The 16,293-nt window shown below is 39.7% G+C and overlaps 2 protein-coding genes across 3 annotated transcripts in view; one reads left to right on the forward strand and one right to left on the reverse strand.

Annotated features, from left to right (window-relative positions):
* Nucleotides 1-2,496, forward strand: lg10h19orf25 (linkage group 10 C19orf25 homolog). 2 transcript variants are annotated; one of them, XM_058401643.1, is made up of 2 exons: nucleotides 1-353; nucleotides 1,406-2,496. In XM_058401643.1, the coding sequence occupies exons 1-2, from the start codon at nucleotides 215-217 to the stop codon at nucleotides 1,582-1,584; spliced, it is 318 nt and encodes a 105-aa protein (XP_058257626.1). In that variant the 5' UTR covers nucleotides 1-214; the 3' UTR covers nucleotides 1,585-2,496. The 2 variants fall into 2 exon arrangements, with proteins under 2 accessions (XP_058257626.1, XP_058257628.1); XM_058401645.1 differs by having other exon boundaries at nucleotides 3-353; nucleotides 1,409-2,496.
* The window catches only part of apc2 (APC regulator of WNT signaling pathway 2), a 27,805-nt gene continuing 13,730 nt past the window's right edge, over nucleotides 2,219-16,293 (reverse strand). Inside the window, exons 3-15 of the mRNA XM_058401642.1 lie at nucleotides 15,757-15,847; nucleotides 15,284-15,563; nucleotides 14,329-14,437; nucleotides 13,491-13,604; nucleotides 13,125-13,220; nucleotides 11,576-11,668; nucleotides 10,884-11,265; nucleotides 10,685-10,783; nucleotides 10,259-10,398; nucleotides 10,081-10,158; nucleotides 9,869-9,985; nucleotides 9,570-9,784; nucleotides 2,219-9,479 (exon numbers count right to left, since the gene is read on the reverse strand). Coding sequence (XP_058257625.1) covers nucleotides 3,887-9,479; nucleotides 9,570-9,784; nucleotides 9,869-9,985; nucleotides 10,081-10,158; nucleotides 10,259-10,398; nucleotides 10,685-10,783; nucleotides 10,884-11,265; nucleotides 11,576-11,668; nucleotides 13,125-13,220; nucleotides 13,491-13,604; nucleotides 14,329-14,437; nucleotides 15,284-15,563; nucleotides 15,757-15,847 — 7,407 coding nt within the window. The 3' untranslated portion in view covers nucleotides 2,219-3,886. The remainder of the gene's footprint in view (nucleotides 9,480-9,569; nucleotides 9,785-9,868; nucleotides 9,986-10,080; nucleotides 10,159-10,258; nucleotides 10,399-10,684; nucleotides 10,784-10,883; nucleotides 11,266-11,575; nucleotides 11,669-13,124; nucleotides 13,221-13,490; nucleotides 13,605-14,328; nucleotides 14,438-15,283; nucleotides 15,564-15,756; nucleotides 15,848-16,293) is intronic.

Raw genomic sequence — 16,293 nt, forward strand, 5'->3', positions numbered from 1 at the left:
GCGAGATGACAAACTGCCATTGGAGGGCTGAAGAAGAACACTGACGCGTCATATGGTTTCTGAATAGATCACTGACTTAATTATTATTATTATTAAGTATCTTAATGAACTTGCACGTGCTGTGCTTTCTCGTGTAGTCGCGGTTTAAAGTGTAATGCTGTATCCTTTAGTGGAGCCAGTGCAGAGTTAGCTGACATTACTGCAGGTGAGTGACATGAACATGGGATCCAAAGGCAAAAAGAAAATGGTTCTGCCAACTCGACCTGACCTGCCATCAGTGGAACAGATCATCGAGGACATAAACCGAGCCGAGCCCAATGATCCGGTCTTCAGGCTACAAATACATAATGAAGGTAAGGTTACCTAAAGCATGTTAAAGTCAAAAGCACAGGTTGCCAAGCCTGATCCTAGAGAACCCCCCTGCCCTGCTCATAAGGTGGGGGAATAAATGTACAGTTCTCCAGGACCAAGGGTTGGGGACCTCTGGTCTGAAGAACTAAACAACCTCTGCTCTGAATTTTCCCCCAACAGACGGGATGATATGTAAGGAATAAAACCTCTCTGTTTTAGGAAATAATGAATAATAAGCTGGTCCAATTAAAGGATATCAGATCATAATTTTTATCCGTTTATGGTTACATGTAATACTGTGGAACACCATGTCCCTATCATGTATTAACAGCTGTGTGTTATTGAAATGAATAAGACACTCCAGTGTTGAGACTGGAGACTCCTTTGTATCATGCTACCTGAATATGTTTATATAATATACACAACATGAATCACAACATTTAGTTTGTGAGCACATAAAGTGTACTGTGCAATGTGATTGTTTATAGAAGAAAATTGTGTTAAACTAAATGATTAGAATTTTAATGATGGGAGAATCGTTGATATTATATGGTGATAGTTTTATATAGTGATGGGAAGCATCTTAAATTGGATTTGTGTTACTTACATGAAGTTATTTTACAGTTGAAGTTTCTTATGCACATGCCATAGTAGTCATTCAGGCTGCATTATGGTCATAAAGCATCATATCGAAAGAGATGCACGTTTAATTCTTCTATTTTACCTGATATATTGTGCTTGGGATGAGATGAGATTATTAATAACTAGCAGTTGAAGCAGGATAGTTGTGTTAAACCTGTCATGTTCAACACAAATCAGAGTAAAAAAAAAATCTGATTAGTAACCAAATCCAGTGAAAGATGGAAAGGCTTACACAATAGTTTCAGCCTTACATTTACGGCATTTGGCAGACACCCTAATCCAGAGTGGCATACAAAAGTGCTTTAAAGTCTCCATCACTGCGTAAATCAATAACATAATACAATAACTTAAAAGATTTCATCAACAGTCTTAAATTACATTTTCACTAATGTAATTTTTTCGTATTTGAAAGCAGGATCACATAGCAGCGAAGAAGTGGAGGCCCGCTACTTGCAAAGCCGACATTATCTGGAGCTGAACGAGGGGCTACAGGGGGCTCGTGTTGAACTAACACGGAGAAGAGATGAACTCAAGATGGTGGGCGAGTCGTTAGAACAAAGTGTGGCAGCGGTGAAGGGCAGAGCACTCTGACTGGTCTTCATGTGCTCCTGGGGGACCACATGGAATGATAATATGGGGGCTTTGGAAGTATTTCAGTGCCTGAATCTTTTCATGATATTACTTTGCATGTAAATTCACCCTCCATGGACATTTCCGAGATCCAAAGGAACTTTGAAAAAATAAAGTTGAAGGAAAAAGTTCATGTTTTGGGGAAGACTATAATGTAGGAAAACCAAAGGGATGCTCTTTGTGCCTAACATCCTACACCATCATTTCCTTAATGCTGCTCAGTCATGCTGTGTCTTAACAATATACTGTTATCATAATAGCCTACAACATTACTATCTTTCTAATTGCGCAGTTTGGGCATGATACAGATTAAATCCTTTGTCTTCTCTCTGTGGAATATCAAGTCTTATATTTGTGACCTTTACTGTCAACTGTATCTATTAGTAGTAATGAAGTGAGATTGCATTAATTTTGTTCACTTGGTGCTACGAAAGTTCATAATATTATAATGTATACAGAATATGTTGAAGATTTAGCAAGGCTAGATATGAAGTCAAGTTCTGTTTAAAATTCATAGACTGCAATAAATACATATGTCCACACGGGCAGTCGAACTGAGTGGATGAAAAGAAGAAAGAGAAAGGTGAAAAGGAAATTCACACGGAAGTTTAATGTGAACATTTATTATGGAAATCAACCATTGTCTGTCACTGTATAATACTGTTGGTCTCGAATACATTCAGAGTTTAGAGTTTGGCAAAATAGCTGAACATTTCGGTGTACAACAGTGCTCGGAGATGGTTTTAAAGGTTTCACTCCAAATTAGTATAATCGAGAACACCAATTCCTTGAAAATGTTTCACTTATGGACCTGTGCTTCATTTCTGTACCTCTACTGAATGAGAAATAAAGGAACTTTTTTTTGTTGCAGAATTACAATTAAGATTTACCTTTTTTCCTAACTTGAGTATACTGGGCTGTAACACTCAAAACAGTATTTGTGTGAATGACTGCAATCTGAACAACACTCTGAATCGGTTGCGTTTCTGATTTGAAAGCTTTTGTTAGTATGAAGATCTGCCCAAGCTGTTGCAGCGATTGCTAGCGAGTCTTAAATGCATACAAATGGCTTTAATAGGTTTAGGGCTGATTCTGATACCGATCCAACAGACTGATGCATTTATATGTCAAGAGATCACAAAATGCCCATTTTTATCATATAGATATCTGAACAGATATCTGACTGCTTTTTGTCGTCCATACACTTGTTTTTTTGGTGATTTTAGCAATTGCCTTTGAATTTTAAAAGCAACATCAGTTGACCAGAGAGGTTTTACATTGTTCTTCTTCAGTATTTCCCCAAATCATTTGATTTCTCTTGCTTTTGATGACACAAGCATACCTGATCGTACACAAACTGACATTACCGAAGCATTCAACAAGCAGAAACACTGTACAACCACCTAAGTGTATTACATATAATTGCCAAACAGTTTAACAAGTATTAGAGATGTGTGATTATTTCCCTCCATAATTTCCTCTATTTTTTTAATTCTCAGAGGAACGATTGTTCAACATTAATAACATACTTACATATGTCCACTAAGCGACTATAAAGCATGCATGCAGTAGTGCTGCAGGGTACTTTTTGCTTACTGGGAAGCATTTAGAGAGACATTGTCTGCAGTTATATACAACAGCATCACTAAATTCCAACGTTACGTTATGCTCTTGCGCTGCTAAGTTGGGCTGATCTACCACAAATATATTTATCTGCAATAATAAAAGTGAAGGCTGAAGGCTTTCGTTGACGGTGTGGAATAATGACGTACGAGAAATAACAATGCATGTTTGTGTTTTGTCTCTTGCACTGTAACAGTCTGTTCAGGTTTTAGGTGGAACTTGATTTAATGAATGAGTCTCTTGTATTGGATGATTTGCATATTATTCTTCATGAATATAGAGCTGTGTCTACTGTGGTCCATTAAAGTAGAGTGTGTATTTTGTATGATTAGGATTTCCAAAAGAACAAGCAATGGTTCTTATATGTAACTTTACAAAAAAATGTAAAAAAAAAAAAAAAAAAAAGACGGCTTCGTGTTTATGGTAAGTTCCATACGTAGCTTAAATCCAGTGTGGTTTAATGAACGTTTCTACTGTTTATGCTAATTGGTCTACTCCCAACTTTCAGTGATAAAAATACAAAACCCATGAATACAATGTTTGTCAAAAGCAACATCCGAGGTATATAGATAATGTTGCTCAATAAACCACCTGAGTTTTTATAGCATCAGGAACAAGTCAACCTTGCAACAGTAACAGACTATGATTCAAGTTTTTCTCCTGACTTCTCAGCGATTGTTGGTACTGGGCTCTGTGTTTCTTGAGAGCAATAGGCCATAGGGCTGGGGACATAGTTGAATGGAGATACTCTGGCAGCCTTGCTCGGAGCACTCTGTCGGAAGGGACCTATGACCCCACTATGACTGCTCTCCACAGATTGAAAGGTTGAGGTGGAAGCTGTGCTGTAGGTTTTGAGGGATCCATCAGAATCTCCATCTTGCAGGTGATTCCCAGAGGCCTGGCTGATTCTTCTGAGAAAGGCCATCTTAGCTACTTCGTCTGAAATCAAAGAACCATTTTCAATTGTAGGTGATGTGCTTGAATTGGTTTTATTGTTTGATAAGTCCTCTGTTTGAACTGTTGCATCACTTGTCTTGCGTGATATAAGTGTAATTGTTGGCAATTTTCCTGGCAATGGCGGTGGCATTGGTTTGTGCCCTTCAGGAGAAGGCACCAATGGAAGTGCAGTAGGTGGGAGAGTGCTCTTTAATATCTGGGGAACATCTTCATCACGGATTCTCCTCCAGGTGACTTTATTGTTGGTATTCCGTGATCCAGCTCTATTCTGCCTCTGTTTTGTGTCCTTCTCACTCTTTGCCCTGACACTCGAGTCTGAAGATGACGAGCGCAATGAGGAGCGGCTGGTAACGCGACTTAAGATATTTATACTGGGGGAGGAAGAATACCTTTTGAATGTATCCTCTCTTGTCACTCTTAGATTTGGCTCATGTACAGGTCTCTGAGGCACCCTGCAGGGACTTTCTGAACTTGTTCTCCTAGCTGGACGTTTCACTGTGAAGTTAGTGTCACTGGAGTTTGCCCTTGGTAGAACCACAGTCTTCTTGAGTATGCCTTGTTCATTACCATTCCTTGGCCCTTGGGGTCCATGCACTCTTCTTGGACCTTGCACTGTTGGCTTCAGTTCTTGGCAACGAGAAGAACATAAGAAAACTGCTGGGGCTCTTCGAGGAGAGACATGATTGGATGCAGGAACAGATCGTGAGCAAGAAACATTCTGTCTTGATTCTTTGATAAAAGTAAGTTGTCTAAGGAAACCATTCTGATCTGATTCACCACTGCTTGAATGAGTAGAGGTCATGCGAACAAAATCCAGTCGATTGGCTGGTGAAATTCTCTTCCCTGATAGCTGGCTATTTTGTCTACTAATGTTGGTAAGCTGGTTGGTTACTAATGGTGAAATTGCTCTTGACTGCTTAGATGAATTCTGCATGAATGGTATTCTGACAGGAGATTTCTGCGTTTTGCTGTCAGCAGATCTCGTATTTTGATTGGACATGGAGTTGCCTCTTTTTGTGTCTTGTGAACTGTCTGGATCCGAGTTCACTGTTTTCTGATTTTGTTTAAAGGTTTGGGTAGAGGGGGTGGCTTTTTTCTGAGGTTGCCTCGAGGGAGTCGAACTTTGAGATGATCCTGATGAGGAACTCTTTGGAATCCTGGCAGGAGGAGTTGAACTTCTCTTGGGTAATGATAATTGAGTAGAGTCACTAAGGTGCCCCAACCTGTGAAGGCTTCTGGACCGGTGTTGGGCTAAGGAAGGATTTTTTGGGCCGTCAGATTTTGGTGTCACCTTCTTAGGTGGTGGCCGCTGTGAAAGAGTTTTCTCTTTCTTGGGAGTGTATATCACTGTTCTGCCTCTCAAAACTACAGGCAAGTTCGGTACTGGCTTACGTGGGGCAAAATCAAGTGGCTTATTAGCCTTTTTGTTTTCTTTGACCACCTTCTTACTGATGTCAGGCTTTGGGGTAAAGCTGGATCCAGATATAAATGAAAGAACAGAGTCTGATTCTGATGATGGTTCTTGGGACTTTGAAGCTTGTAACTTTGTGATTATTGTATTTGCACCCTCCTGTATTGCCCTCCATTCAACACTGTTGAGATCTGAATCTTTATCAGATGCCATTTCCTCACTGTCCAGATCATCATCAGGATCCCAATTGCCCGTTTCCTTCTGAGCAGTTTTCTGTTTTTGTTTAGCTTCTCCTTTCCTTTTTCTGGTGGCTTGCTTTTTCTTTTGCTTTGGCATAGCAGACGTTATGCATTTTAACAAAAGGTCATCTTCTGAGTCCAGGCTGACAGAACTTGGTGAAGTGTTGTCTTCGTATTTATTTTGTCCTTGCTGGGTTTTTAGAGTACACTGACCTGTGCTGGATATTACATTGTATTTATTTCTCATCTTTACTTGCTGAGATTTCCCCTGTTCCTCAAACATCTCTACATCACTCAAAGAGCTGAGAGATGAGCTGAGAGAGTAGCATGGGGGCGCTTCTTCCATAATTAGATTTTGTTTGATCCTCTGAAACCCATGTCTCTGGAAATTGTCCACACGACCTTTTGAATTAGCATAGTGGACACCTACATTATTTTTGTTTAAATTATTAAACTGTTTCTGTCTACTTCTTGTCATTACCCCATCCCTGCTGGTCATATCATTATCATGGAAGCAGTACAGTGCTTCCTCTTTTGCTGCTGGATGACGCGTGGATTGAAATGTTGTATTTTCTTGTGCTTTACTTCTAGAGTATGATTTCTGACTTTGGTAGACCTCTTTAGTTTGCTTAATGATTGGAAGCGCTATATGGGGCATACTTTGCGATAGACTCTGTCCCTGCTTTTGTATTTGTCTGACTGGGGACTGGCTTTGGAATCTTTGCTGAGTCATCTTCGCTGCCATTTCCTTACTTTGTATAAGCAGTCTCTGGGTAGGAGTCATATGTTTAATGGTTTTGTTCATTTGGTTTGTTGCGAGTTCAGGTTGACTTGCCATTTTAGATGATTTATGGAAACGAGAAAACAGACGTAGCTCTTCAATTCTTTTTGCTTCTGTATCAATAAGCTCCTGAGTCTCTTTATTTCTGGAACGCCAATCCCTTGATCCTTTCGCTTTGAGGGGATACTGAAGAGTCTCATCACTTAAGGAAGTGGTGCTTGAAAAATAAACAGGAGTACCTTCAGCAGAGTCAGTGTATGAAGAATCATCATGATGAATATCTTTTGAGGACATTCCAACCTTCTGCCCAGAACACATTTGGTTGTTATTATTCTGGAGCACCATGTATACTGGTAACTGCACAGATCTTTGAGCTTGGGTGTTAAGTACTTGACCCGAGAGTGTAGACATTAAAGCGGGTCTTACTTTCTTAAACCTTGAGGGCATGGCTGAATTGATGCACTCTTTGAGAATTTCAATGTCATCATCCGAGTTGCCCTCACTGTACTGATCTTGATCCATACATGATGGATAATCAGCAAGATTCCTCTTACCAGAGTATACTGGCTCGCTGTCTTGCTGATTTAACAAAGGAGTAAGTTTAAGCTCTACATCTTTCTGTACATAGTGCTCATGCAGAGGAAGGGCACTAAGACTGGATGCACAAGAAAAGTTTTCTAACGGTTTTTCGACAGTGAAGTAGATCATTGTGTCTAGGTCTTGGGGCAAGTTAAACCTTTCCTTCAAGTCAGCAATTTCCATAAACTTTCGCAAGCCATTTTCCCACTGGCCTCCAATTCCACCAATATTTTGCTGATCTTGTCCACTTGCTTCAGCACAGCATGGGGTCTTACTGCGACTTGGTGGCATGGTTTGTCCTGGGCTGTCTGGGAGGTCGCTTGGACTCACAGTTCCACTGATCATTTCACTACAGGGATCACTTTGTATAGAACTGGCAATTGATGGGGACTCGAAGCTACCCAGTGAACTTACGGAGCTACAACGACTCATCACAAGTGGAGTCTCATGAAGGTAATTCTCAGAGGAACTGGATGGAGTCCTGTCCTCATGTATGACTGCTGATGCTTCCCTAAGAAATATCTTTTCATGTCTCATTGGAATTTCAATAGGATCAGAAGTACTGCTAGTAGTGGGGCACGTTTTCTGATCAGTCATAAGCAGTTGACTATCACTGAGATCCTCTAGTGTTTCATCTTCTTCTTCTTCTTCTTCTTCTTCTTCCTTCTTAATTAAATCACCATCTTCCACCTCAATAATTTCAAGAGATGAGTCACTCTCTAAATCATTTTCACTTTGTCCATCAAGATCTCCATCACCAGAAGAAAGAGAGGACAGAGAGCTACAACGGGAGAAGCAGATTGGTGTATTCTCCACTGAATACTTCTGTGGTGTCTCTAGTTGACCTATTGGGCTTCTTGAAGGACACATAGGAGAGAACTTGCAAATATTTTCTCCATTTGTTATAGTGGGAGCCCATGCTTGTTTTTTCATTGCCTGGGATGCCTGAACATCGAGAGTACCAAGCATGGGATTCTGGGTTAGTGGAACATGTTGATAGGAGGGGGAGAGCTTAATGGTAGGTATACTGGCATCAGAAGATACTCTGGTTGATACAGTTGCTGGTGTCGATATAAGAGTTTCTTGGCCCTTTTCTTCTTCCGTGTTACAGTGAGGCAATTTTAAATCTTTTGCCATGTCAGAATCTCTCTCCGGAATCTCATTCTGACATAATAATTTGGATAAAGTTGCACCACTGTTTAGCAATTCCTTGTGAGCCACCTTGAGCTCGAGCTTGTTTGGACGTTTTTGTTCTGCAGGCTTTATGAAACTTTGAATCTTATCATTACCACCATAGCAGCCATCACTATTGCTTCCACTGTTAAGGCTGTCGTTGGATAAACTTGAGTTCACAGTTTTCAGCCGTAACAGAGCATGGGCTTTGCTGAGATGATCTTTGTGTGAGAAGGAATTATCAGAAAAATGGCAGGGGGAACACAGCTTAGCACGAGCCTCATGGAGATCATCAGGCCCATAATTCCAATCTGCAAAATGGTCTTCAGAATTGAGACTAAAGCTATCCTCTGAGGATGTGTGCATGGTAATATCTTCCACTAGCTTATCAATTTTAGCCACAGTGTTGGTGATCTTTTTTGCTAATTTGTCAGCTGCCATGGTCATTTCATCATCAGGAGGTTGTGCCTTTTTGTCTTCTGTTTGTAATGACTCCATATCTCTCTCAGGCTCTCCCTCCCTCCTGCGGGGCTGACTCTGAAGGAAGTTCGAGTTATTCAGAAACATTGAGAGCATGGAAAATGTTCCAGTTTCTATGTTACTAGAAACATTTGGGGCCTCATCATCATCAAAACATCCAGAATCTGAGGCATAGTCCTTGGCCAAGCTTTCGATATGTCGTAGCGGCTTGTTAATGTTCATATGCCTAGGGCTTTGCTTCTCGATAGAATCAAACGTTTCTGCCAGGTGCTTCGCATCTAGCTCAGCCTCCAATGCTTTCTGCTTTCTCATATAGAGCGAGGGCATGCAGGAACCTGGCGATATAACAGCAGTATCTTTATATTTGAGGGGCCGGTTGGTGAGGAGGTTTCTCAGAGCTGCAGCACTTCCCATGGCTATCATCTTGTGTTTGGAATGAATGAGATTACGTAGCATGCTAACAGCTCCTAGGTCCCACAGTAATTCTTGGTCCTTTGGACTTCGGGCTGACAGATTCCACAGGGTTCCGCATGCATTGCTGACAATTGTTAAACTGTGTGATCGCAGGTGTTGTAACAAAGTCTGCAGGCAGTTGTGATCCCTGAGGACTTGTCTAGTGAACAGGAAAAGGAAAAAATATTAGTCATGAAACAAAGAACTGAATAAAACATTAGTCAAACAAAACAAGAGTCCAGAGTAGTACCTGTAATCGTCACGGGTAGCAATAAGACTGGATACGTTCCGCAGGATTCCTCCACCACTTTCAATAATTGCCAGGGAGTTGGTCTGACACTGGTAGGTAAGGGTACTAACCAAAAATCCTAGAGCACCATCAACGGAGCAAATTGCCATCTTATTTTCAGTGCTATGTGCTGATAAATTCCACAAAGCACTTAACACACTCTTTAGGGTGGATTCCTGTATAGAGACATGAAGCAGAAGCTTTAAGACACAGTAGCATGCAAACACTGTAACTGTTATTTATTAATACTTATATTTTACCTTTGTAGCCTGGAGGGCACAGGTCATTAACGCTGATACACTGCCAACATCTCGAAGGGCTCTCTTGCTAGTGATATCAGCACGCCATGAAAGGTTCCTCAGAATACTGGAGACCACCTATAGGAACCAAAATATAGCACATTTCCTAAGGCCAAATTAATAAAACATGCCCTCAAAATGCAACTGGAACTTAAAATGGACATTTCATGTACCTGATGTAACTCCTCGCTATCAGATGCCAGCTGAGCAACAATGGCTTGAAGACAGCTTTTCTTAGAGCAAAGTGTGGCCTGAAATTAAATAAATAAAAAAATAAGATCAATGTTTTTTTTGTTTTTTGTTTTTTTTTTAAAGTCAATTTGCTCTAATCTCTGTACTGTTTTAATTTACCTTATTTACAACATCTCCATAGGTAAGGTTAGTGAGTGCCATCCCAGCATATCTTCGTAGAGCCATATTCATAGGCTCATTTTGCATACCATACAGTTCCTGTTCCAACTGCATAAGTTCTGCAATAGCCTGAAGTCCACCTGAAACCGACAGACTCACGGTGAACTTTCTGCAGAGATACACTAACTTCTTTACACTGTCGAGGTACTTGTACAACTTAAATCTGAACATGCAACACAAACGCTAGTCTATACATACACTATAGATAGAAGGTCTTGCATGTTATTGGTTTATTCTACTGTCATATGCAATATTTCCCAGTTAGTTGACAAAGCAATGAGCAATGATAAATTGATATTTATTCATAAAATAATATTGGTAGATATTGATAGATGTTTCATTTGGATGGTAAAATAATCTAGTTACCAAGTTCATTCATGGCTCTTCGATAGTCCTCTTCAAAGGAAAGTTTCATTATGGCACAAACTGCCTGGCAAAGCTGGGGATCTAGGGGCTCTGGGATGTCTGCGTGATTCAAATTCAGACACACAATTGTCAGCATATCAGACAGCACAACATCTTAAGTAAACATTATGAATAAGTTAGATTAATTATCTGTACTTACCTATGGTCTTTGTACCATTAGGAGACGGGGTTCCAAGGTGGTTCTCGATCCAATCCCAACCGTTCTCACAGTGTGAGCGTATCTGCTCCAGCACATGCAGTACCCTCATCTCACGCCGTGCTTGGCCCTCATCAGGCTGTGAGTACACGATGTTGTGCAGAGCGGCACTAGCCCGGGATCGAGCCTCTCGGCTGCAGCCTGCGGCTTCAGGTGTCTTTCCGGTGCTTACATCATGCAGTATTTGCACAAGTAAGGGCACACAGCCAGATTTGCGCATGGCAATGCAGCTTTCTTGTGAGCTGGACATGGCTAACAAGACACGGGACATCTCCTCTCGATCTCTAGAGGCTAGCATAGACAACAGCCAGAACATCATCTCCACCTACAGTGTGCAGAACAGCATATTCAGTGCTACAATGCTGTAGTCTGACTGATGATGCTATAAATAACAACCTGAACACATGTATTTATCAAAAATTGCTGAGCAAATGTATTTAATGTATATATTTCTCAAACATCCCTGGGCAACCTTATACACTCTCTAGCATGTTACGGTGATTAAAGCTATGGGTTTTAGGAAGGCAGTTGATTCACTTCAAACTGAATCAGTATGAAATATTGATTCGAATCGATTCATACTGATACAATAACCACAAGATAGATTTATATGTTTAAACACATTAGTGTCATACTTTGTTCCCAGCTTCTCCAGATGCCTCCATAGTGCTACTGCTTGCTCCATTTTCCATTTCGGGCACTGACGCTTTGGAAAGGCTGTCAACATTCTGCAAAAATAAATAAATAAATAAATAAATAAATAGAAAAGAAAAGGAAAAAAGGTACACAAGCATTTGTCACACTTGTTTGAAATACAATTCAAAATACAATTAGAAATACAATTCCTTATGTGATGTTATTTTATTAAACAGAGATATAAAGAAACCCATTGCATTCTGTGGCTACATTAAAAGGTTTCAAATGTAATATTTGCCTACGGCAACCATGGCAAGCCCACTGACAGTCAAGGCAGCAAATTCACCCTTTCATCCTCAAGCCAATCACTATGGCAACCTTTTGCAGTGATATGGGATGAGGAAGCATGTGATCCTTTGAGGTCTACCCAGATTTTTTGTGCATTCTGCATTGAATAAAATCAAAATAATCAGGTTTATGTGTAACGTAAAAAAAGATAATGAAGTATTTTCTGTATTAGGTAGTCTTCTTGAAGACGATGATTTATTTATCCATAAGTCTGTTATAATCTTTTGATAATTGATCTTGATTCTTTTTGCATATATTTCTTAATGTCACATGTAGGGTAGACATATGGTTAACAAGTAGTCTTGTTAACCATACGGTGGACTTTGGCAAAATGCCCACGGGGGTGAGATTTAATATGGTTTGGCATGTAAGAAGAATTTCCTTTACTTAAATTTGTAATTTAAATAAATATATACTGTAGCCTAATTCTATTTGATTATACGTGATCTACTGATCAATTAATGCTGGGATGCGCATTTGGTCATGCAGCTATAGATTTATTCAGTTAATTCTTCATACTATGCATAAACAGGACTGATCTATTAGTATGACTCACTGTGGTAAAAAAAAAAAACAACTACAAATGATTGTTGCATCGCTAGACTACTCATCTTTTTGTCCTTCAGTTTATCAAAAATTGTTATTTTTGGATAGTTTGGTGTTTAGATTCCTTTTTACAGCGTCTTATAGAATTTTCGAAATAATAATACAAAAATCTGGCTCTATGTCTGGTTGGAATTTCATGCAATAAAGTAATTCATTTATTCATCCATCAATCCATTCATTCATCCATCCATTCATTCATCCATCCATTCATTCATTTATTCATTGGTTTATCCATTCATATTTAGTCATTTCTTTTGTTATATAAGGATGGAATACATTCAGGCAGTCAATCAGATGACACAAATAAATATTACACCTCTAATTTCATTTTTCACTAACATCATATAAAATAGCTTATCCTTCAGACTAATGTCTTAATAAAATTCTATATGTAATTGTTCTCTGATTTATCAGAAGATTAAAAGACATTGCATTATGCAAACTTGTGAATCAAGTATAAATTTACCAAATACTCCAGAAAAATGACAGTTATGAAAAGCAGTGTTTTATTACATGTCATGATTAGCCAGGGGTTAAGTGAATACAATGTTGGGGTTATGCAGATGATTGCGTTGGGCAGGGTTATGGCCTTACTTGATTCTCTGACTGGCCAATCTTCTCCTGAGGACAGCGAGAGCCTTGTGCCTCCTGTAACTCCTTATCCAGCTGCTCAAGACGAGCCACACGGATCTGCAAGGACATAAACATGTAGGCTTATTGTCACAAATTATACTGTGTTTTATACATAATATGATGAACGTGATTTACATCAAGTTAATAACCAATACAGATTTTTTTATTAGCAATAGGTTACTGTGACTGGACTAGAGTCGTCAGTTCTTCTACAGGGGAGCCATGAAACATTTTTTAAAACTAATAAATCATGCACCGAAGAACATTTTACCAATCTCAGATGCCTCATTGGCTATAAATGAAGTAGATTTTAAAAAAAATTTTCACCTGTGTTCTCTGGACCATTTCATCACTGGTCCCAAAACGTTCCTCCATGACTGAGCGCAGTTGCTGAACCTCAAATTCTAACTGTTGGCGAATAAGGTCCATTTGTATGGAGAACTGAGACACAGAGGAAAGGAAATTTATGATACAATAAATGCATACATATGGTATATGCATGCATTCTACATGTACTATATTGCCAAATGTTTTGGGACACCCCTTCAAATCATTGAATTCAGGTGTTGTTTTTTCAGGGGTTGGGCTTGGCCCATAAGCTCCAGTGAAAGGAACTCTTAATGCTTCAGCATACCAAGACATTTTGGACAATTTCATGCTCCATTTTGGACAATTTCATGCTCCCAACTTTGTGGGAACACCCCTTCCTGTTCCAACATGACTGCACAAAGTCAAGGTCAATAAAGACATGGATTAGCGAGTTTGGTGTGGAGGAACTTGACTGGCCTGCACAGAGTCCTGACCTCAACCTGATAGAACACCTTTGGGATGAATTATAGCGGAAACTGTGAGCCAGGCCTGCTCGTCCAACATCAGTGTCTGACCTTACCAATGCGCTTTTGGAGGAATGGTCAAAGATTCCCATAAACACACTCCTAAACCTTGTGGAAAGCCTTCCCAAAAGAGTTGAAGCTATTATAGCTGCAAAGGGTGGGCCAACTCCATATTACATTCATGTGCATGTAAAGGCAGACGTCCCAAAACTTTTGGTAATATAGTGTAGCACTGTATAAATGTTGATGCTTGAAAGTCATTTAATAAAAAATACGTCACATATTAAACATATCCATAAAACAATGATGTAGAACATATTTGGAGGTCTTACTGTGTCAATTCGAGGAAGCTCTGCCAGCCTCTGTGAAAGCCCCTGTAGCTGAGAATAATACCTACGGCGGTCTTTCTCCTCTTTCTCAATTTCATTCAGCAGCATTGTCCTATAAATATACCATACAGTTAGCCGAGCTAATGATATTGAATACTCTATGGCCATTTTATTAAGAACACCTGAACCTTGCTCATTCGTGTAATTGTCCTAATTATACCAATCATGTAGCAGCAGCACACAAATCAGGCAGATACAGATCAAGAGCTTCAGTTAGCGCTGACATCAATCATCATAATGGAGAAAAAACATTGAATGTGTCCTTTAAACCCTGTGTTTAACCCTGGGCAGAGTAACCTTTCACTTTTGTAATTCAGAAGCAGGGTTAGCACCTCTTTTCACCCATGGTTATGAAACCCTTCATTTAGGCATTTGTGGTGTTAACCCTGCCTTGTGCTGCCAAAAGTGTACAATGTGAAAGGATGTGGTGTTAGAATGTTTTGGTTAGATGCTTAGCAACATACCCCATCAGAACCTGAACAGCACATGCCTCATATTAAGTGCTTTGTACAGTCACAGAAACCCTGCATGTTCTATAAAGAGTACTTTCACTGATGTCAAAACGCAAGACAAGCCATTATTTAGAGTGGCCACATGATGTATTTATCCATTTAACCATGATCGTTGCTGGCAAATAAGAAGAAGGTTAAGACAGGGTTTTACAATTAATTGTTAAAAGTATAAGCAGTCTAAAACTTGAACCCGGGCTTTTAGAAAGACCCTGCTTTATTTCACTATTTCAATTTAAAAGACTACACAGAATAAGAAAAACAGCATGAGATGCCATAAGCGGAGAAAGCTGTACTGTGTAAACTGCATGTGTAAACGATTATAGGTAGCAGAATAGAAAATTAAGAACTGCTTTGAAAGAAAATAAGTATTATTATGCAAATCTTGCCTCTCTTTGCGTAGCTCCTCCAGATGCTGGACAGTGATCCGGCCTTCTCCTGCCACAGCTGGGTGGTGGAGTGTGGGGTGCACGGCTGTACCCTCACCAGACACAGCGGAGCACTGGTGGGATGATGAGCAGACAGAGCTCCTTGACCTGCTTGATAACTGAAGTTGCATTCTGTCCTCTCCATCATTCATTTGATTGGGCATGGTCTCTGAGAATGCACGCAGGTTATGTGGCTGGTACTTGAGCTCATAATAGTTGGTCAAGTCCATATGCATATGCTCTGTGAACAGATTTCAAACAACAGATTTTTCTATGTTCTTATGTTCTTCCATGGCACTGATTCTGTACTGGATCTTCAGTCTACATTCATATTGTAAAAGGTTTATTGAATCTGTAATTAATCTGTAATGAAATTATGAAAGCTGTATTAATGTTCATGTAATGAATCAAAGAATGATTAAGGTTTCTGTTACCTTTCAGCTGGTCAAGAACATCTGCTCTCCCTGAAGGGGCGAGATTGCAGGCTTCATGCTCCAGCTTGCCTTGCAGATGTTTCAGAACCTCCTAAAATGGCAAGAAAGATATCCAGCTATTATCTGCATTCACTGGTCAAAAGCATTTATAAACATTAAAAAAGCCCCAACGTGGCTCCATTATAGTTTGAGAATACTTTTGATCATCAAAAAATGACAATAATTAAAATAGCCATTGAATAACATACTTTCTTCTCTGTAACCTCTGCATGTGTGATATTCATGTGGATTCCTGTTTTATCTAAAGACTATCAACTGACCTTCACGATAAAAGCTTAGCAGGGATTATCCAGCTGTGCTCAGCATCTGGGCACGTGCCACAGAAGGAATCATGGGATTGGAAGCCCAAGGAAAATATCATGTAAACCTTTATAGTGGTAGCTCATGATTTAAGGTCAGCTATTTAAATGTTAGTTCATGGTTTCTGCTAAAATATTAGGTCAGAAACAGATCTGGAAAGCTTTTCATATCCTGGGA

The sequence above is a fragment of the Hemibagrus wyckioides genome, linkage group LG10, assembly GCF_019097595.1.
Source record: "Hemibagrus wyckioides isolate EC202008001 linkage group LG10, SWU_Hwy_1.0, whole genome shotgun sequence".
Lineage (NCBI taxonomy): Eukaryota > Metazoa > Chordata > Actinopteri > Siluriformes > Bagridae > Hemibagrus > Hemibagrus wyckioides.

Excerpts from the sequence above, each read along its gene's own strand:
- lg10h19orf25 (XM_058401643.1), top strand. The coding sequence starts at position 215 with ATGAACATGGGATCCAAAGGCAAAAAGAAAATGGTTCTGCCAACTCGA. Across the intron at positions 354-1,405 it reads GCTACAAATACATAATGAAG|CAGGATCACATAGCAGCGAA; the intron begins GTAAGGTTACCT and ends CGTATTTGAAAG.